General features: G+C 41.0%; 1 protein-coding gene across 5 annotated transcripts in view; it reads left to right on the top strand.

Annotated features, from left to right (window-relative positions):
- Window positions 1-22,941, top strand: part of MOB2 (MOB kinase activator 2) — a 110,113-nt gene that overhangs the window by 61,961 nt on the left and 25,211 nt on the right. The window contains exon 1 of one of the 5 annotated variants that reach the window (XM_032112083.1): window positions 18,069-18,249. The exons of the other annotated variants lie outside the window; for them this stretch is intronic. Coding sequence (XP_031967974.1) covers window positions 18,140-18,249 — 110 coding nt within the window. The 5' untranslated portion in view covers window positions 18,069-18,139. Of the gene's footprint in view, window positions 1-18,068; window positions 18,250-22,941 lie in introns of those variants that run through there. 5 annotated transcript variants of the gene reach the window in all.

Below are 22,941 nucleotides of genomic sequence, written 5' to 3'. Positions count from 1 at the left end.
ATTAAGGCTGTGGCACAGAAGTATGCTCATTTTAATAAATACTCTTAAAACTGGCCTGATCAGTTAGTCTCCCACCTTTCAGAAATATTTAGATCAAAGATCAGCCTGTAGGAATTTATGTTCAGTCTCATAGCTCATCCACATGCAGCTAACAGTAACTCTTCATGGATATTTTATTAGTCTGTACCAGAAGCAAAGATTTAATTCAGAACTCCAGAATGTGCTGTTGCAGGTCTTGTGTGTGTGTATACTTCTCTCCCTCTATTTTTTTCCTTTTTTTCTTTTTTTTTTTCCAATCCCCCATAGTGTATGAACTTACTTAATGGAAATGTCTTACCTCTTGATATAAAACAACGTTGTGACACAAATTCAAGAGAAGTGTCATCCTTGCTCTTATACAGAATCTCAGGTGGTAGGAAGTGCTCGTCTTAGGATTTGAGTATTACAAAGATGTGCCATTAAGAATCTTGGGCCAGAACGGGGAACAACAAAACACTTCAGATGCCTAATTTAAAAAAAAAAAAATTTTGGCACTTTCTCTGCCCCCTCCCTCCCTCCCTCCCAGTAAACTGCTTTGTGGAGTACGTAGTATGGTCAGGGCTTATAATGGAAGTTGCATATGTGCAGGGTAAGAAGTGCCCACTAAAACTAGCCATATAATTTAACTGGTTTACACCAGAACTATTAGCAGCCAAATTTATAGCTCATTAGTAACAACTAGGGGCAGTAAATTAACTGTCAGCTTTTATACCAGTTACTGTGAATTGCAGATACAGAAGCTTGATATGCAATGGACAGTTTATTTCTGGTTCTTCCCCCTAAGATGCTCTGAGGACTCGAGGTTTTTAATGGGTTGTTGCTGTGAAAGGATACTGCATAATAGTCTTAAATGTAGCCATTTAAAAAGCATTTTTCAGTGAATTCAGGCTTTAAAAGATTTATTAAAAGATAATGGGAGCATGCTTTCTTCCCGTGCCCACTGTCAAACCATACCTATAATAATGATGATGTAAACTGAGTTTCTTTCCTTGTAGCTGCCCTTGGGTATGGTCCCCTTTTAAGCTAAAAAGAAAAAGAAAAACCTGTTAATGATTTTTAAAAATCTCTAATTCCCAGAGCTGTGTCCTGCCAACAATGCGGCATAAACCATCACTTTGCTTACTGCTGCTAGCTTAGCTAAAAGGAAATGGGAGTTCTTTAACTTGTTCTATGTGGGAGAGAACCACAGTGATGCCAAGGGGTGCTAAGGATAAGGAACCTCATGCATTGGCAAGATGCTCCTGCTGAATGGGAGGGAGCTGCAGCACCACTGCTGCTGACTCTGTGCCTGTTGGGTTTATTGGCTTGGGTGCTTTATTTCCCAGCAGTCATGCAGCTACATTACTCAAAAGTGTTGAACATTATTTTTCAAGACAAGTGTTTGCTTTCCCAGTCAGTTTTAATTATGGGTGTATTCAAGATACAGTAACAAGGCATTTTCTGTGGGGCATTTAATCATTTTTTCATTATAATTTGATTTCATTGAGCTTGTGAGAGGATTTTTGTAATGAATGATGGCTCACAGAACACTGAAGAGGAATTACACTGACTGAATATATTTAAATATTTTTATGGGGTTAAATGCTGTGTTTTGTAATACGCTCAAGACACTGCACTTAGGATTACTAAAAAAATTTTTTTTTTGTAAGCTCTAAAAGACTGTTCAGTCTGACCTTGACAAGCACTGAAAGAAACCAGATGTTTTGCAGGTTCATTTAATTTTTTCACCAAAAATTTTTTAATTTCTCGATGGTTGGAATATGACTTTTGAAGAAAGAGAGGTGAATTGCCATCCAGATTAGCACTCTGATACTGAGCAGTCTGGATGTTAGGTGCTGTCTATAAAGGTGAATAACATCTCAAACTTAGTATGTGATGCAATCAAGCTATTTTAGGACTTTTTCTTGGGTAGCTCATGACAGTGTCAAACCAACATCCTGGGGTTTTTTTCCAGTGGAGAACTTTCTTTCTGTTCATGTTAATTATTTTTCTGTTACTAATTTTTAATATGTGTTCCTGATACACATTTGATCAACAAGGTCTGTCCTTTTGAACATACAGATTAGTTACCAAGTGAGTGACCTTCCTAGAAAACCCACACACATTTCTCTCCTAATGATTTTTTTTTCCCCCCTGAGCTAAAGACAATATTACTACTGGCTTATGGATTCTGAAGTGGAGGTGTAGAATTTTCCTGTGCTCTGGGGAGCAGTATTCTCCACTTGAAAAGGCATAGTTTATAAAACATGGATAAAAATGTCTAGCCACTTTATAAGGCTCATAAGAACGAATTAAGTTGTACAGTTATTGAAAAAGACGTATTTATTTGCATTCGTTGCATTTATGTAGAGGTAAATAAAGTCTGTGCAAGGGTCTCACCACCTGAAAGCTCAGGTAAAAATAACTGATTTTTACATTTATGGGTAAGTCTGTGTGAAATATAAATACATTTGAAAACAGCAGCACCAGGGTGAGTAAACATTAGTAAGCTCAGCCATCCTGTCACTTACCTTACAATAATTACTGGTCTGCATTTGAAGAACAAATCTTAATGTTGCCAAACTCCACCTTTTTCCTGCCCAGTCTGTATGTGGGAGAGTCTTTATAAGAATCTGTTTCCTGTTTCCCAGACAAGGGAGGGGAAAAATGTGTTTTGTCCTTGTTCTGAAAAACAAAAGCCAGGCAGTGACTGCGTGCCCACGGCAGCTGCCAGCCCAGCGAGAGCCTGCGGACAGCTGCAGCCTCCGGAGAGGCCCTCGGTGCAGCCCTCGTGAAACAGCCCCTTCTTCCACAGCCCATCTCCTCAGGATTTACTTGCACAGTTGTATCAGACAGAAACTGGCCAAGAGGTGACAGAAAGAGCTGGGTGTGTGGTTCTTATTAGGCCACTTTGACCCAGTCTTCAAAACATGGAAAAATTGTTATTATTTCCCCCCTTTTCTTCCAGGCTCTTTTCCCAAATCCCTTGTTTTCAGTTTTATGGATTAGTTTTTGTCACAGGCTATTAAGCTTTGAAGAGTGAGTTTTACTAGGAACAGTGGCAGGGAGGGAACATGTGCTTAAGCTACATAGAAAGTTAACTGCAGCCCTTTCCAACTGCAATCCTAATAAATCTGTAAGGACAGTAAAAATGTACAGAATGAATCTTCTTTTGACTTGGAGGGATATCTGGAGGTGTGGCAGTCATGTTTCTTCAAATCCAAGTCAATTAGTTTAGCTTTTAACAGCTATACCAATTCTGTCCCATAATCTGTGAAAAGAGTAGCTTCAACCTTTTCCCATCTTAAATTTTGAATGTTATTCCGATTTCAGCATTCCAATTTAAAGTAGTACAGATTGAGGCTGTGTCTTAAAGTCAAATCCACTGCTACAGTTTACAGAAATAAATTTTACTTTCATGGAGGCGATTTCAACCAAGTTAGGGTTCACATCTCTTCTTGATGCTCTCCTTGTAAATCAAAAACCCTGTGCTTTTGCTCTCTGGTGGAGAACTTTGCAGTCAATAATGAGGTATGTGATCAATAGTTGGAGTCACAATGGTCAGCTACAGGGCAAATAGTAGTGTGTCACTGTGTATTAGGGAAGTCCTATGAATAAGCTCTCCTAAAAATGGTTCAAGAAAAGTAAGGGTTTGGGTTTTTCAGAATGTGGATTTGGAATTAATAGTTCCCTTTTCTCTGTTTTGCTCTGGAAAGAGTTACATTTTGTGTAAATTTGCTCTGGCCATCAGCATGTATGCTGACTATAGGAGTTCTGAAGAACATCTAGTGGGAGGCAGAATGTCTCGTACTGTTTTGGAGAAATTTAATGGACTGAATAATTAAATTGAGCTTTTTATATTCTACATGTATTGAAAATCTGGATAGAATAAGAAATTTCCACCTTTGCTACCATGGCACTCTCAAGAGGAAATAAAAAGTATGAATTTCTACTTCTGTATGTGCAAAATAGTTTATCAATAGTAAATCTCATAGTAAATCTGATAAATATAAATAGTAAATCTGCTCTATAGCATGAATAAGTATGATAATGCTGAGGCAGTCTGTGTTACAAACTATGTTGCAATACAGGTTAAATATTTTTATTGTCATGTTCTTGAAAACTAATTGTAATTTGTCTGCTCCCCTGTAAGTACATATTGGAATATGGCAGTGCAATTTCAAAACAGACACCTCTCTGAGGATTAAAAATATACTTAGAGTGTTTCAGACCATACTTCATCTCATGCATAGGAATGTAGTTCCCTAGTTGTCCCAAATACATGCTTCAAGCTTCCTACACATTTCAAGTTTCAGGCATAACGCTCAGGCTTGTTTTCTTTATTTTTACTGCTTAGAGTGACCCTTCAAAGGGTGGCCAGAAAACTGCAAGGCTGTGAGGAGATTATTGTGTTTTGGTAATCTTCAACCATGGTGAGCCACAACCACTCTGTTTGCTCACACAGTTCTCTGATACATGAGTGCTCTGAACAGCTCCTCTCCATTCCGAAGTCCCAGTCTTCTATTTCTCCAAGTGTTTTTCTGTGTTCTGGAGCACTTCTGACTTCCTCTAACAGCAGTACTTAACACCATGTCCTGGCAGCTTGGGACAATGGGACAAGTAGCTATGTGTGATTTTGCTCTGTGTATGGTCTTATCACTCTCATTTATGGGAACTGACATAGTTCCCATGCTGAACAGTGTTCTTTGCAAGAATGTCACTCAATTTCACTCCTAGGTCTTGAAGCATGAAAATGTCAATCGGGTTTTGTTTCTCTGTATCCAGTGCAGCTGATTTTTGAACAGCATTGCAGCTTCTGGATTATTTAATATTTGTATGTGTACAGAGCAGATGTTTGATGCCTTCATGGAAATGCAAGGCTGTTTGTGAAGGGTTACACAAGTAGAACGAATGCCAAGCTGCTGAGCTGTTTCTCATTGCCAGTCTGTTTTTCTTAAGCAACAATCTGCTAATAGAAGTTGTGGTACAAAAGCACATGTCTACAGTAAAGGAGGAAAATCTGGCTTCCTTTGTTGCATGGTGAGAGAGCATGTGCTTTCAAGTTTTGCTGGAAACTGATTGTCTGGAATTAGAAATGAGGCAGTAAATGAAGCCCCAAAGAGGATAAACTGCAGCTTTCACTTTTAGTAGAGGTGTAACACGTTGAAGTTGGGAAATGTCTGCAAGTTCTGACTTGCATAAGCCTTGGGTTTCTCATCCATCAAGCACCTCAATGATCTTGAGTATATGGAGTGTATTTATGGGGAGGCGAGGGTGGGTCATGTTTTTCAGCGAGTTCAGGTGTGGTTGGTTATCTTTCCTGAGGTTCTGTATGTTAAAGTAGCATTTTTAAAGTAAGACAAAGGATAGTATTGAAGGAATCAGGGGGCACAACTTACTTTGGGATCTCTCACTGCTGCTCTCTGAATGTGGTCCTTGTAAGGGATGGGAGAAGGCATTTGCCCTTTCTGAGTATAAGAAAGGAAGAATAAGGAATAAGGCATTGGAGACAGTGGGCAGTAAAGTGGCACTGAGTGCCTTTCCATGCTAATGGTGACATTAGCAGATAATAAGACACAACTCGTTCAAGTTTTAGGCTGTATCATGTTTCCCGCTCCTTCTACACGGTCCCTTGGGTCAGATAATTTGGCTCAAGTCAGTAACTGCTCTTTGCTCAAGGGTATTCAAGGATTACAGTGGAAGCAACACAATGATAATTTTATGTGGAAGGAGGATATAACATTTTTTCCATCTGCTCTCCATTTGTTTCTTACAATGTAATTTTGAATGACTGTGCAGTGGCTTTCTATCCCTGTGGTTGTGGGTGAGAAACTGAAGAAAATGGATTACAAGAAAAACAACCTTTTTTTTTTTCCTTGAGGTTTTTAATCAAAGGTAGCATAACCCATGTGGGATGAAATGATTCTAATTGTTACTAAGCTGATTAAATATTTATAAAACCAGAGTTGTGTTTATAGCTCTTCTCTCTGGATAACCTAAGTAAATTGATGATTTAATAGATTTTTCTTTCTTTGCTGAAATAATGAGAAGTAGCATTCTTTCTGTTGACTTGGGATGCAAATATTCTCTGAATTTCTGAATGTTAGAAAGATAAAACATTTGAAACTTGCAACAGGTTATTTAATTTGTTGGGGAATGGAGATCCAGATAAAATTTTGTGTGCTTGTTCATCCCTATTAAGATTTTAGGAAAGCTCCAGATCTTTTGAGCAGTCATGCTTTCACTGTTTTGAGTAGGCACTTCCATATCTTCTATTTTAGAAAGGTAGAAAAAACCTGCAGTATTTAAAGATGGGGAAAAAAAGCTTTCTAATAATGAGGCAGAAGGAAATTGTCTCTTTTTTTTTTTAATTACTCAGAAGGTCAAGAGGTGAATATAATATCTAACTAATGAAGTTTAAAGAGAGGGGGAAGAAAGCTGTAACAGAGAAAGGATGGCAATCATAATTGGAAATATGGACGTTAAAACTAGGTTTCAAATACTCAAAGGATGTGTGGCTTAACAGTGGATGTGATCAGCCATTGAAACAAATTACTGTAAAAATAACTGATTTTTCTTCTGTGTCAGATACACAAGTGGAAGCCAGATGCCTTTTTGGGAGGTGTGCTTTAGGCTATAGAAGCTTTGGGTTCACTACAGGGGTAACTAGATGGGAGGCAGACAAGAACTGAAGGCTGGTTCTGACCCCAGAACCGCTCTGGTTGCTGTGGTGTGCTGGAGTAAAGTGTACCCGAGCATCCTTGGTCTGGGAGCTCATTCTGTGGCCTGGACCTAATTGCCCCTGCTTCCCAAGAAGAGGTTCCAAAGAACCTCTGGACAGGGGCAGCCGCCCTGCTTTGGCTGCTGTCTTGTGTGGGCTCCTGAGCAGCAGGTAGGTGGCTGCATCATCCCCTGCACGTGCAGTGCCTTTGATTTGTGCAATCCCAGTAAATCAGGCTTTTCAGGGAAGCACTGGGTAGGTTCTGTGGTGTACAAGCCTGGCATGCCACTGGAGGAAACGTGTGAATTACTGGGTGGAAAAGTTGGGCGTTACCCATGTCAGTCTTGTCACTGCTCCAAATGTCTTCTGGCGTTGTTGGTTGGGGTATGAAGAAGGTTTTTGAGAGTACACCTGCACTGGAACAAAGTCAAGTGTACTTATTGGCAAAATGTGTTTATTTTACCAGTATAGCTTGTTTTACTTGGACAGCTCAGAGGCATGGGTGAGGGGTGACTTTAAAATACGTGCGCAAAGCACAGGTTTCCTCAGAAGTGCTGTGTCTGCAGTGGCAGCTCTTTGCTAACTTGCTGTGTTTGTGTAGGCAAAATACCTTCTTTGGTCAAAAAAAGCATGTGTTTTCATTGTGAAATAATTAGAATACGTAAGCTGTTAAAACCATAGTGGGGACACAACTTTTTATTTTATCCACAAGGTTAAAACACATCAACTCAACCCCAAGAAGGGGCATGCAATGCCGATTATACCTACCTGACAGATCTTGTCTCTGTGTGAATTTTAAGCTAAGTCTTGCACATTTTGTCTTGTCTTTAAAACTTTGTCCCCCAACAAACCATTACTGGTGAAGACAAAGCAATAGCCATGTGAGGTGAAAGATCAGAGGAGTTGTATATTACCTTCTTGTTCCTAGCAGGTGGACCCGTGCTACATCATTCCTTCTCCAATTGGCTGTTTAAAAGGTAAAGGTTTATCTGAGGAGGCTTGTTTTCCAAGGGACTCTCTGAATCCTTGGACAGTGAAGCGTAGTTACTCGTCCCTTTTCTCGGTGTGGGAAGTAAACATCTTTTGTTAACACTAGACCTTCCCTGCCCTAGACCTTCCCTCTTCCATCAAGCACACAAAAAGGATCTGATGGGCTGTAGAGAGGCCTGGGGTTACAAGGCAGTGGGTGTCTGTCCCTGCCTGGATTGATAGAAGGACGTGACTTCTCAGTGGTATTAATCTGCCTGTTGTATGTTTTGATATGCACCCACATTGTGAAGGATATGAGCATTGACTTCAGCTAGGTGGGCTTTTATCATTTTCTTTATGAATTTGTTCATAGGGAAAGACAAAAAACAAGACACTTTATACAAGAATCACCATACAAGCAGCATAACTGTGGTTAGGTTCCAAATATGCATGAACACCTTGTATATGCAAACAAAGCAAAGCCTGATTTGTAGAATGAAGTACTTTATTACATTTAGAAACAGCAGTAGCAATGTTTTGAATGTTGTATCGCTAAAAGCAACAAGTACATTGTTTTATGATAAAAGAATTATTTTCAAATTTTGCATTTAGTAGACCATTTGTTCTTTGTATAAAAATGGAACATGTATCGGGAACAAAATTAAGAATTTCTTTTACCTTGTAGAGTCAGAATACTATTCCCTTTTTGTTTTAACACTAAGCCTGTAGGGGAGTATTTGGGAGCAGAATGTATTCTGTGTTTTAGCACCCTTCAGGCCAAGAAATGAAAACTGAATTCTGAGGTATAATCAATCAGATGTTTGCATATGGACTCAGTATACCAATGTTAGCTTTTGAGCTGCTTAATTCTTAGCTGTTATGTGTCTTCTTTTAACGTAACTTGCTCAGGTGTGGTTGCCCTGAACTGGCTGACTCTTTGTCAGAGATATGTCTAGAATTAAAATTATATAGGGCTGCATCTGTCAGAGGAATTTGGCATGGTTCATACTTCTGGTCAACGTATCGAAGAGCTTGCAAAGTTTTGATGATATTTTCAATAATCTGCTATGTTTTAGTTTTGCTGCTTCTGATTAATGTGTGTGATCCTATTAATACATCCTATTTATGCTTTTCTCAGCTGTGCACACATTCATTTTAAGAAAACATCAGGAGAATCTCCTTGACGCTTTTTCTGTTCAATACACACATTTAGACGTAAGTTCTTTTACTGAAGTTTTAAGGATTTTTTTAAAATCAGTATGCCAGTACAGAAACTGTGGTAAAGACAAGGGAAGAGTAACAGAAGAAAGCTGAAGGAGAAAATTTAATACCTGTTTCATAACATTAATAAAAATAAAGCTACTGAAATGAAAAATAGCTGTTCCTTTACTAAAGTGAAAGCAATGAAAAGATTGATGGTGCTGCCCAAGTCTGGGTGTGTACATGTTTATGTAATGTGGGAAAAATTTTCTAACAAACTAAGAATAGTGGTTCAATGTTTGCCCTCTTGGTAGTATTCTAGTCATGATGCAATTCTAGCAAAATGCACTATAATTATACAAGGAAGTTGATATTTGCATAGTAGAACACAGTGTATTTTCCCCAGTTTCAAACAATTTTTAGAGCAGAACGTTGAAAGGGAAAGGTTCACTTGCTGTGTGTTGGAGCACATTTCCTTGATGCACAATAATGTTCCTTCAAAGTGTAGAAGTAGCTCAAGATGCAGGGTGAATACAACATCTGGCATTCACTTTCACCTCCCCAGTGAGAAGCCTAGAAAAATGTGAAAATACTTCAGGTACTGTGTTATCACTGAATTTAGGTAAAGTTTTGGTACATATATATAAATAAATAAATATATATATATATATATGGCCCTCACCTGCCTGTGCATCCTTGCAGTAACACTGCAGCTTCAGTGCTTTTTCCCAGTCATGAAGCAATTTTCATCAGGCATTTGAAAAAGATGTCTTTGCCATGTTGTTCACAGTAATGGTATTTCTCAGTAGCTAAGTAGGAATTATGGTAGTTTGACAGTATTACCCATTGATCCTGTACTCTCAGTATGTACTGATATTGACAAAGTCCTGAAAGCAAGTAGTTTAGGAAAAGTATGCAAAAGCAAGAAATGCAAAATGTAGATTATAGTAATTTCTTTGGTTTTGGCTGTGGAATGGGGGAACAGATTTCTTTCGCAAAGTTCACGCAGAATAGTCTTGGTAGACACAGTAGTATCCTTTCCTCAATTTCCATCCCGTACCTTAAGTGTGACTTTTCTTTTGTCTGAGAGCAGACAAGGCTAATTTTCTTACTGCATTACTAAAACATGACAAATGGCAATGTTGTCTAACCAGAACAGCAAAGCTCTTCTGTCAGCCAGTGCTGTTGTTTCGTAGTAAATAAACATCCATTCAAGTGTTGTAATGGACTATGGGGGAAAAGGTGTAAATGCAGCCATAGAACAAATTCTAGGCAAAATGGAGATTTTAAGCAAGACAGCATCAGAAAAGCCTCCTATACAGCAGTGTTGCTCAATGACAGACGTGTGCTTAATGGTGTTATTTTTAAACCCATGTCTTTCTCCATGATTGGCTTAAATTCAGGGCTCTTCCACTGTACATTCTAACTTTTTCCTTGATCAGATGAGAGTTGGGTTAATTTCCTTTATTTTATAGTGTTTCTCCCTCAAGATGTAATCTGTGATTTGCCTCTTAATCAGAGTTCGCAGCAGTGCAAGCATGTCACAGTAATAAGAATACTTGTGTTGTGTAAAGTGATAATCTAGCTGTAATTTGGAAGGCAATTCTGTTATAAGTAGTCCCTTTCATGACGTTTGTAGGCTTCCAGGAGGTTTTTTTTAAAAAAACAGCTCTCAAATATTCTGAGCCTCAAAAGGAAACTTGTGATGGTTTGAGAGAATTCAAGTACTTCTGGTTTGTATTATCTTTGTATAAAGAAGTGATGTTTTCCATAAATTTTCCTCTTTTGGGTGTTTTTTTAGTTTTTTTTTTACTACTGCCATGATTTCCCTCAGTGGTTTAGCTTGCTTTTGAAGAAATCTTAGTTAGAAACAAGGAACATGATACAACCCTGTGTATCAACAATCCCGTGTACACAAGCTTTTTTTATTCTACCAGTTGCTCATTAAACTAGGCCAGTGCGCTTCCAGAATATATTAGTGCAGAGCCTGAAAAAAAAAGTATGGTAGCCTTAACCTTATAGTGTATTATCCTGCCACTCTTTGTCCAAATCTGTCCAGAATTTGTAGGAGAGGGCTGGTCTCAAGATCATATGATCATGTTGGGTTTTGTAAAATCCTGGAAGTTTTATACCATCGAAGTATTCAAATCAAATGGGTAAGTGAATGGCTCTGAAGCCGTTGTCTTTATCAGAAAATGAGAGCATGGAAACTGGCTGTATATTTGTAAGAAGTTTTAGGAAAACACCAAGCAGGCTACTCATGCTGTGCAGTCTTGTGTGGCCATACCTACGTAAGTATTTATGTCCCACATGCAGCAGAGCTCTCTCGCAGGCCAAGGCTGGCAGGCACAGCCAAGACTCTGCTGTGAGGGTGTTATGAGTTCTTCTGTGCAACATTTTTACTATAGCCAAGTGTCAAAAACTGTCCTATAAAACTTCAGGGATTTTTCCCAGTAAATTTGCAAATCTCTCATTTAACATGCTGAATAAGAATTGTTAATTTTTTCAAATGCTTTGGAATACTTAGCTGTATGTGAGGTTTGAGGATTCCTCCAAGGCAAGATCTTCACACTTTTACTTCCACAACTGTTCTGAAACGCAGCAGTGTAACTTGAGCTGTGACAAAGCCTTGGTGTCTGTGTGTGAAGCCCAGTGTCCATCTCCAGGGCACACCTTGGCACGCACGCTGACCAAACAGGTTTTACTGCTGAGCTGGAAGTGGCCCCTCCTCTGGGCTGAGCTGCCCCAGTGCAAATACTGCTTGTACTTACGCATTTGCTGAACGCCTGCTGGAAAGGTCTTCACCAGGATAATAAATATGAACTATTTCAGGTTGTAGGTTAGGAACTTTATGACATTGTTTACATGGCTAAATCTGTGCTGGCCTCCTGTTGCTCTGACCTGTGCTGGGCCTGAGCGGTATTAAGAAATTAAATTAGCTTGGATGAAGCATCTCTGTGTTGAGTTGTGTGTGGAATGCAAATGTGCACTGGTCTGGGTGTGAACCAAGTTAATTTTGTGACTTCTGGATTTTGTGGTCCTGCTCTTCAGAAGTAGCAGCTAAGGAGTTATTCTGTAAATGCCAGGAATTACAACAAATAGTTTCTCATTACATAATGTAAGTGCTGTGTGTTGTATTTTGTAATGCATGCCTGGGGAAAAATCTCATAGAATAAATTTCATGCTTATTTCACTAATTGTTTTTTTCCTTATGCTGTCATCCAAATGTGACATTACCAGATAAAATCATTTGCTATATTGAAATGAAGCCATTCTTAACACCAAAAAGGAGGGAAACTTTTATTTCCTTAGTGTCTCTCCATCTGTCTGGGAAAACTCTGCAAGTTCACTCCCAGCGTCTCCCCTTTTTCCTTCTGTGCCTTTCCCATCCAAGCATAGATAGTCCTGACCAGTAACAGTGCTGACACAGATTCCCTCCTTTCCTGTGCTGATTGCACCTTTGACTCCTTAGTCTAGAGTTTTGTGCCAATTTGCAATTAGGATTTTATTTTCCATGCCATATTTACCCAAGTCTGTGGAAACAGTAGTTGTGTTGTAAAACTTACAGGGAGAGTTCTGTATATATGTAGCAAGTAGGTCTGAATATGTTAAACAATCCCTGGGGAGAGCTTCTTAGCCAAGTTTTAGAAGTTTTCCCTCTTTATATGAAGCTTGAGGTCCAGTGTATTTGGGGGAGGAAAAGAAAAGAACAGGAGTCTTTCATTTTAGCTTTTCTGTATCAAATGCATATTGCATTAATGCTTCCCTGGAGTGCAGCCTAGCTAAGCTTTATAATTAGGGCAAGAAAAAAAAGAATGGTAAAATGTGAGATGAAATTGTCACTTGTATTATCTCTGGGAAGGAACTAACAGCAGCTGCAATGTTACAAATTCAGCATCTCAATCCTTACAGTGTGCTGTAAACACCCGTGCAGCCCATCAGCAGGTACTCTGCCTACTAAAGCTTCTTCCTTTGATTTACTTGATGAGATGCATGTGTTGAAAGACATTTCTGGGCACTCAAAATGACAACTCTATTAACTTCACTGGCACACCTTCAGTTGTTCGTGTTTTCTTCTCACCCTTCTCCCCACTGAAAGAAAAAAAGGGATTTCACCCTCGCTGAGATAGATGTTGCATGTCACTCCAGCTCCAGTGTCACCTGGAGCGATTACTAGGCTTTTGCTAAGTCACACTTTGTTTCTATGAAAGACAGTTTGAGAGGGTGATGGATTTGTGCTCTTTATTTGCAAATACTTTCCAGTTTATTGTTCCTGTATATCGTAGTGCCAAGTATATTGTTTTGCAAACTGGAAAGAGGAAAACCCTCTGCCTCCTGAGGCTGTGCCGTGGTGGTGTTTTACTCTACTGGAATGGACTATGTGAGAAAGGTACTGTACAGGGACTGCTTCATCCTCACTGAAACAGGGTGCTGTAGGATGATGGACAACACCTTAGTACGGAAAGCAAAGAACTTCTGCAGTCAAAAGCAGGAAGGCTTTAAGCAGAATGAAATAACATTAGAACTTGCCTAGGATTCAGGATAATAACTTGTAATAAGAGAAATTATTTTTATATGTAGTGGTAAGTTTTCAGGCTAAGTTTTCTACAAACTAAGGTCTGAATCTGATGTTTTCTCTCCAACTCCATGGCAATTCTTTGACTCAGAATCCACTTGCCACAAACTTGCCTGAACAGCTGCACAGGAAATAAGTGTCCTTTCAGTGTGTGTCTGAGGGTCTGTGTCATTTTAGGTGGGCTGACTCAGGAGGACTGGCTGAAATGCAGGTGACAAAAATGAACTCTTCTCTATTTCAGATCACCTCTTCATGTAAAGTCTAAGTGTGACCATCCCATCCTTTATTAGGAGTGCTCAGGTGTTAGTTCACTGCTGGTAGAATTGAGTATCTCCTGTTGAGCTGCTGCTATTGCTGCTTTCTTCAACACATTCATGTTCTTCATCTCTCATCCGTACACACTTGGTGAACCTGGCTGAACTTGACATTTGGGATTTTGGAACAATAGATGCACCTACACACTTGTCAGAAAAAACAGTACCTTTGAGATCACGATTTCTCTGTTTGGTACATACAGCAGCACTCTTTCCTTTTCCTTTGTTCTTTTTTTAAAGTGTTATTTGATAAACCCTTGGTTCTTATTTTGTGCATCCTTTCCAAAAAGCCTTAGTAATTTTTCTTGAGTTCCTGATGAAGCTTTACTGATATTTTGAGCTAATTTGCTCTTCATGCTGCAAATGATTGATTGTTTCTCATCTTATGGATGAGGTAAGAATATCGTGTGTCGTTTTTTTGCTCTCTGCCTGTCAAAAAAAAGACCTCATAGTATCCATAGTACTGATGAAGCCAAAGATGATTGCAGGATAGACACTGACTTGTCATTATTTTCAGAGTTTTCAGTAAAGCAGCAAATGTAGGCACCTTGTCACTTACAAATGTGCTGCTTTTAAGCTTAGTCTTTTATGCAGAAACTTTCTGCAGTGTGTGTGGCCACTTTGATAAGGCTTGTATCACAACACCCTGTGTGGCCAGGAAGACTTATTTCTCCTGCTATTATCTCAAGAGTGGAGCTGAATGCATACCTTTAAAATCTGTTTCCCCCTTCACTCTGACCACTCCAAACTGCTTTCTGAAACTGAGACAACTTGTCTTCAGGCTGTCTTCTGTCCCAAATCCATGCCTTTAGTGCTGATACCGAGCAGAGCTGCTTGTGCCATCTGCTGCTGTGTGAGGATGACAAAATGGAGAGTAAATGTAATCTCAGTCGAAATACATCTTAGGGCCAAGCTAAAGGATGCAATGTTCTCATTGCTGTTTTCAGTTGTTCCAGAGACCTGGGGGTGCCCTGTGAAGTAACTGGAAAGGTTACTTGGCTAGGTGGTATCAGGGCACACTAAAGTCAAACAAAAGGGCTAATGAGCTTGCAAAATTGACATGTTATATGTCAGGCAGGGACACACAATAAACTTAAGCTTAATTTAAAACAGGACTTTATAGTCTGATGTTACAAGGCTTCATTTCTATGCATATAAATGCTGAATTGTACCTTAATCAAAATAATGGTTATGATTTCTTTTTTTTTTTCCCCATGACATTGTTTGTTTGTCTGGGTTGAATACAACTCACTTTCTTTGCCAACCTCCAAGTACCAGTATACATCCCCATAGTGGCTGCTTTACATGTACCTTTTATGGAACTGTAAAAGGGGTAAGTAAGTATATAATGGTTAACTGCTGCTTATAACAACATTATAAATACAAAGCACATTATTCATAAAATTTATAAATATTATTCCTTGGCTTGGTAGTTGGGATCAGTGTAGAAAGCTTTCCATCAGTGTGCTGTGACATGTAGTCATGTGTGAGGAGAAATGGGGCTCCCCTCTTCCCAGAGCACTGCTGTACCCTTCCTCTGTGCCTCTGGTGATGTCACTGTTTTGCTGATGTGTCTGTAGGTCCAATAGAAGTGGTGAAGCTGTTTGTAGATCCATTCACAGGTATTTCTGTTGACATTTAGTGATAGTTTCAATACACAGCTCTGCCTGTCTGGTGGGTAAGGCACATGCTAGAAGCAGTTCACCAGTGCTGAAGCACACTTGGGCTAAGGTTGGATCCAACAGTTGTTACATTCAGAGGATGTTGAGGAAACAAGTGAAAAAGAGGCTTCTGATGAATGTAAATAGGCAGGATTTCAGATGGCTGCAGACACACCCTTAAGGAAGTGTAGATATGCATCCTTCAGAATATGCATAAGTGGAGATCAGACCAGCAGCTGTGTTCAAATAAACACTTCTTGTAGATGGAGTACTCTTCTTTATGGATGAAGCAGCTCTCAAATAAACCCATTTGTGTCTGCATGTGTGCTCTAAATCTTGTCAAAGTTGTAAGAATCTGTACTGCACATGGGGTTTAAATGATTTATGTTGGTGCCGTATAAATAAAGTGTGCATGCTTAAGTTGTGCTTCCTATAATGACTTGATTGTTATTATTTTGAAGCATTTAAAATTTATTTAGAGATGCTGGGATTTCCTACAACTTGCATAAAATCTGTATTACAGGTAAACTGTAGCACGTAGTTGATCCAAGCAAAGGATATTGCTTGAATAGAGGAAAACTGATAGGTGGAGAAAAGGCTGGAAAGGGTGCAACGGAGACATATGGTTGAGGAAAGGGAAAGAAAAATGCTGGGTTGATGTGGAAGCTAGCAGAAGAGAGAAATTGGCCATTTATTTGCATCAAAGTTAAAAAGTGACCAGGTTTTAAGGTTGTGTTTCAATCGATCTTTCAGTTTTACCAGAAGAGGATCAGTTCCCAGCCTGTGGGAGATCACTGAACCTCCATCTCTGAAGAGCGACTGTTTTGCAGTTAGAGTCACAGAGAGGCCAGCTTTCCTAACACAAATGTAATACCACAGAGCTGTATTTATTTTGGTTTTACCCCTGGATTTTTCTTTAATTTACTTTGGACAGACAGACTTTATTAAAACTTAAGCTGCTTTATATCACAGGCTTGTTGTTTTTAAGGTGGTTCTTTAACAAAATTCTCTCTGTGCAGATTTCACTGGTGGACAAAGCGAAGGCAGCTGGCCTTTTGGCAGGTGCCCTTCCTCCATTTGCCAGGACTCTTGCATTGTAATGTTACTGTCACAAATTGCTCTTACTTGGGGAAAAGGTTGGGAGAGCATCAGATTTTTCACGGGTTGGATTATCTCCTGTATGAAGCACCAGGATTCAGTGTGGAAAACTGAGCTGCAGGCTTCCCGTGTGCTATCAGTGAAGTCATTAAAACTCCATCTTAAGTGGATTGCTTGTACAGTGGGAATCAAAATACCTCCTGCTTCACAAGGGTGGGGAGGCCTAACTTGGACATGCGACTAAAGGTGCATAGCTGACAAACACCCCTGCCTGGGTAGATGCTTTGGGACTGAGCAGCAGCACATTTTTCCTTCAGGTTGCATCATGGGGCTGCAGTTTCTTGGGTTTGTGCAAACAGCAGCCACATTGCTGCCTGCTTTGACCAAGTGATGTCGGGTTGGTGGCAGCAGCAATGTCACTATTGTGCTAAGATGAATTCAGCAAGCCTCTTGGTCTTCTGTGTACAGAGGAAGATGTCTGTTCAGTAAATGGAGTGCCTGGCTGTATACCCTGAACGGGGAATTGCCCCTTCCAGTTGCAGCCACTGTTGCAGGTGTACATAAAATGGCAAACCCAGTGTTTTCTCTGAAATGTGATGGGCCAGGCTTCAGTGTGTCAGAATAAGTGATATCCTCAAGGCTTTCTGTTCTAGGTCACATTATGTCACACCTGTCACATTTTTTGTTGTGATCTGGCTCTAAACGCTACATCAGCAACCTGTGGCCACAGCTGCCTGTCCAAAAGGGGTGTGGACTGTTTACGCAGCATGGCTAAGGAGCTGGACATACAGTGTCTTTCTAAGGTCTGTTAGGAAAACTCTTAGCCAAGTGGTTTATCCAGGCAGAACTGAAGGTGTGTCACAATGGGCCTTGTGTTTGGGACACTGCTTAATCCCTCATCCTCTGAGGACCATTACCCACGTGCTTGCTCTTAACTCTGGTCACAATGGCAAGTCATCTTATGTTGTTTATAGCTTTCTTCTTCTTCACCCTTCCTCTGTTTAAATGTCTCTGATAAAGGTCTTGATGTCATTGCTGGGCTGCCATGCGCTATGTAAGACCGTCTGTAGCTGTGCTCTTGGGTAGCCCATGCCCTTGCACGTCACAGAGTACCGAGAGCAGTGCCGAGCTTTGCTCACAAAAGGCATCATTATTCCCGTTTCTCACCGGGAGTCCAGCCTGGCCCCATTACGGACGGGGCCTGTAGTGCAGACAGCAACCTGCTCGTCAGGCACCGTCCTACTTTGCCTCGCTTATTTTCCGGCTCCAAAAGAAGAGGCAGAGGGTTGTATTGGTGCTGGGCAGCCGGGCTCTCCCGTGCCGGCACTACCCGGCCGTTGTGTAACGCGGCCGCGCCGCGCTGCCCGTGCGGGGGGCGGCGCAGGGCCCTGCTCGGGCCGGTTCGGGGCCGCGCCGGGCCGGGGCCGGGCGGGGCGGGGCGGGGCGGGCGGAGGAGCCGCGGCACCTCCCGCCCCCAGCGCCATTGGCGGGGCCGGGCCGGCGGGGGCGGGCGGCCGGGACAGCGGCGGGGAGCCCGGGCCGAGCGAGCCACGGTCGCTGCTCCTCTCCGCACCGCCGTACCATGGTGGGGGATCACTGCAGCCTCCCCGGTGAACGGCCCGTGCTCGCCCAGAGTCCCAAGCCCGGACTAAGCTGCAAGATGGTCCTGCAGGCGGTGGGCAAAGTGCTGCGGTAAGGACGGGTCCGGCGGTGGCCGTGGCGCCGGGCGGGCGGGCGGGCGGCTGCCCACGGGGCAGCCCGGGAGAGGAGGGAGCTGGAGCTCGAGTGGAAACTCCGGCCGGGGCGACGGGCGCTCCTCAGCCCCGCTCTTCTCCGGAGGACGGAGGGACGCTGCTTTTGGCTCCCTCTGGGTCTTGTGTAGCGGTCGGGGAGGCTGGAAGTTGGAACAGCAATAAGCGCTTGGAGAGGAATATTTGTTCTCACTTAATACGGCAGTCAAGTTTTGTTAGCGCTTTCATGAGAACTGAATTTCCAGGACGTAAGCAGACAGCGAAGGTCCTGGCTTGCCTGAATAAGGAATCTGACCAAGATGCTACATATGCTTTGGCAAGCTTTCTACAGAAATGTTGTAAGATGAGGGGAAAAAATTGCTCATGTAGCTCAGAAGGGCTTGTGTGAACACTGAGACGTGGATGACTACTGAGACCAAAACCAGACTCTTTGGCAAAGGATGTGCAGTAATTTGATTCGGAGGAGTTCTGACCCGTTCTGGTTGGCAGGGAAAAACGTCACCACAAATATTAGGATTAGCAGCCTCGTTCTTCAACAACTGTAGCTTTTTTATTTTAGTTGTGTTCAGATATTTTTCTGGGATCTCTGCAGAGTTGCACTGTTGCTCCAAAAAGGAGCCTTGTTCCTCCAGCATAACTTTATTTGGCAAGCTTTCGTTCGTCCCCGTTTCCTACTGTCTGTTGCCAGTTGTTAAATGTTTGTCAACAGAAACATTATCCTTCTCTTCCTCTGTTGACTCATGTCTCTCCCCAAGCGAGTTTAGGGGAGCCATTTATTCAAGCAGAATGTTCTGATCACAGCGGCTGAGCTCTGGCTGGGATTTCAGCTAGAGGAGTTCACTGGTCTTGAAGCAGCCTTGATGGGCACAGCTGCTTAGATTTGTTCTTAAAGAAGTCCGGTATTACAGTTTTGGGGATTTTTTCCCCCCGTTAAAAATACTTTCCTGTGGAAAACATTAGTTTAAAGAATTGAAGTTTCAGCTTTTTAATGGGTTTAGTGTCCTTTCTGTGCATTTTTGGGGGGCAGAGTGTCTATAATTCAATATGGTGTTACACAGCTGGTCATATCATAAAATCCTTTGGCCAGCGGCTTGCTATTCATGATGTGAACCTTTTGAAGTTTTTGGTAGCTGTTCTGTTGGCAGCGCTCCCAGATGTAAATAGATGGGTGCCTCTGTAGAGAAGAATTGCCAGACCTTTTGTTAAGCATCTATGGCAGTTTATTTTAAAGTATAGGTAAGTTCTTGTGACTTAGCAGTGAAATGCATATTTTTGATTAGTTCAGTGCATGCTTTTTAAAAAATGTAACATTAACCTCAGCCTTTCTCCTACTGGAGTACGTGCAGAAATTCTGTATAATTTTATTTGCTTTTCATCTTAAGATTTATTTTCTACGCGTACTATAATACTATCATGAAAGCAGGAAAATATTGTTGTCACACATGAAATGTTTTGGACTTGTGAATTAATAGCATAACTTGATTTTGCTGAGCTGTTATTAAGTGGGGGTGTTTACTATTTTGTAGTTGAGTGTTTTTTTAATGTGTCTTTTTGTTTTGGGTTATCTCCTTTTGCTCATGGTTAGAGAGAAATGTGAAGTCACAAAAACTTTCTTTAGATGCCAGACTGGTTCTCTTATTTCTCATCTTGAATCTGCTTCGGATGCCTTATCTGACCTTATGTGTGTTACATCATCTTGCTTTGTTCTGTAAAACATAAACTCAGCCTAGTCTGCAAAGAGCTCAGGCAGTGTGAGAGCACAGGCACGGGTGAGGAGCCAGGTAAATACTACATTAAATCAAAGTTTCCTTACTGCAGAAATGGGATATTATGCTTAAGAAAGTGTGAGCCCAGTCAGCGATGGTGAAAGAAGGAACCACATGGGACCTCGTTTAGGCCAAAAATGGTGGCTTGGTGACAGCTGTGATGGGATTTCTCTGAACAGAAGCATCCAGAGCTGAGATTATTGTTGGTAGAAAAGAACAGGGACCTTAAATGTCCTGTGTTTGAATGCAGAGGTGCAATGCCACCCTAATAGAGTGGCCACCTCACATGGTAATACATAAGTTGTAGTCTATAACAAGTTAAATGAGATGTATCCCAAACATCTTGCCTTCTCTTTCAGAATAAAGGTATTAAATACCACTTCTAAGCTTGGCCACCTGAAACTTCTGTATGAGTTTCCTGCAGTCTATACAATGCTAAACACTGCATGGAGTAATTTGTCTTCTGTTGATCAGGCCGTTGCCAGTGGCTTGGTGATGAGGTCAAAGGATATCTTGCTTATGCACAGCCTGGTGTTATGAGGAGGCCACTGCATTTTAAGCCCTTTTCTCAGGACTAACTGGGAACCGTCATGATCACAGTTTCCTCCCAGCCTTCCACAGCCTGCCAAGGAATTGCAGAAATTCACAATGGACAAGGGATAGAATGCCTGTGTTCACTCTAAACTGCCTCCACTCTGTCTCTCTCCTGCTTGTGAATTATAAAGCTCAGTTGTTCTTGTACAATACTTAATCAGTTTGATCTTCTTCACAGAAGATTTGTTGTGTTATTTACGTTGAGTGTGTGTAGGTACAACTAACACAGTTGAAGCTTTTAACATGCAAGCTGTTTTCATTAGTTAGTGGGTCCAGGTCCTCCTGCCTGCTGGGTGCTGGCAGGGTGGTGGGATAGTGTGTGTGTGTGTTCGTGTGTCATGTGTTGATAGTAACAGCTGCCAGAGGAGGAATCAATACATGGAGGAAACGAGGGAGGTGTGAGGAAGCAGAAAGACTTCATGAGAAGAGCAGTCCTGGGAACCTGAGAAGAGTTTAAAAGAGCATGGGGGAAAGACAGCTGAACCCAAAAGGGGGGAAAATGTAACAAAAGCAACAGATGTGTTCTCAGTCTCTCTAATTAATGTTTTATGAAAGCTACAGTTAGGTTTATTGCTCTTCTAAATTATTAGTGATTCAGCTATGAAGAACTCTGGAGATGCTTGTATCTTTCATCATATTGGTTAATAAACTGTGTTTAACACTTCAGGGATGGGACGAAGGCTGCATACTTGTAATGATTAAAAAAAATTGAAACACCAATAGAAAAGTGTCATCTCCTCTTTAAATTAGTCATAGCATAGCTGAAAAGTTCCTTAACACGGTGTTTAATTAGGGCTGTTTAATTTCTTTTTGCTTCATATGTTTTTGAAATACGTTAATGTCATTTTTTCCCCTTTTCTGTAATGAATTGTGCTATTATTTAGCCCATAATTAGAGAGGAAGAAAAACCTATTTTAAAATAGATGCAGTTTTTCTGGTTTTTGTTTTTTTAATTTCTGTGAGTTGGTGGTTCTGGAGAGAGGTGGAAGGAGAAAGGGCAGAGTATCATGTGAAAACTTGGAATATTATTCTATTTTTTAGCATTATTTCATTAGTTGTCCAAGTTTCTTGTGGCACCATGGATTCCTATTGGCTTCCTTGCAAAAGTCTGCATTTTACTGGCCTCAAGCAGCACAAGTGGAAGGAAGACTCTGGTTCCTGCGATCTCTCCTGTCTTTAGTCCCAGCGGATAACAGAGCCAGCCATAAGTGTTTTTCGGAGCCACATGCTGCTGATTTCAGGACAAAATGTTCACTGCCTGTGCCAGTACCTGAGTCCTGATTCAGCTGCTTGAGTGTGTTTGTAGTGCTGTGACACTTTGGGTGCTGTGCTGCTGATTTTCATAGGCTGTTCCTTGTACAGCTTCCTAGTCAGTGTGTTTCCTTTTAAGTCTCCAGTGAAACTGGGTCCTTCTGGGATAGTTGACTATTAATCAGGAATACAGAGAAAGAGAAATGATGCAGGCTACAGAGTTGTGATGTCATTGTGTAGTGTCTTTTGATAAATTACAGGATGGTTTACATGTACGCACATTACCGGATGAGTGTGGGAATAGATAAGTTAAACCTTCCCTTTCTCTTAAGAGCCTCCCTTTTTACAGCATTTTACAGGGATTTGATTTGGATACCAACTAAAAATAAAACAACCAACCCCACTCTTTTTTTGAGTAAGTGCTTTTCAAAAGTGTAGTAAGTTGTCTTCAGTGATAGTGTGATAATGATTGTTTCATTGGATAAATTAGCAAGTTTGAGTTGGCATTCTGGATGCTGCTATGTATTTTTATAGCCAGCACTTAAAAAAAAATTTTTAATTAAATTCCTTCTCTATTTCTCAATTCATAGCAAGATGAGGAAGAAACCAGGTTAATTTTGACACTGCATTCTGTTTCTTAGGTGATCAGCCAAGGTTGTCTTGTGTTCACGAACCGGGACATAGATGGGTAGGAGCAGAGGAGCTTCTCCTCTGCTCCCTGGATTCCCATGGCTGAAGACAGCTGTTGTCTGTGATGCTTGCATGTATCAGCAGGACTAAAGCAAATATTTAAAAAGTCAATCCTATTTTATTCTAATTTAGGCAGAAACATTTTTCAGTAATTTAGTCCAGTTCACAGTATTAGAAAGTAATTAGAAGAGCCTTGTTTAACACTGGCTAATCTGATTAATGCAAAGGCCTGGGACAGGCAGAAGAGAAGGGAGGGAGGACAGTATGCAGGGAAAGGGGCTTATAGGCAAAATGCTCTTCAGAGCCACGTTGGCTATTTTTATCCTGTTCTT

Source organism: Corvus moneduloides, chromosome 6 (assembly GCF_009650955.1).
Source record: "Corvus moneduloides isolate bCorMon1 chromosome 6, bCorMon1.pri, whole genome shotgun sequence".
Classification (NCBI taxonomy): domain Eukaryota; kingdom Metazoa; phylum Chordata; class Aves; order Passeriformes; family Corvidae; genus Corvus; species Corvus moneduloides.
This window is presented reverse-complemented; position numbering and strand designations above follow the sequence as displayed.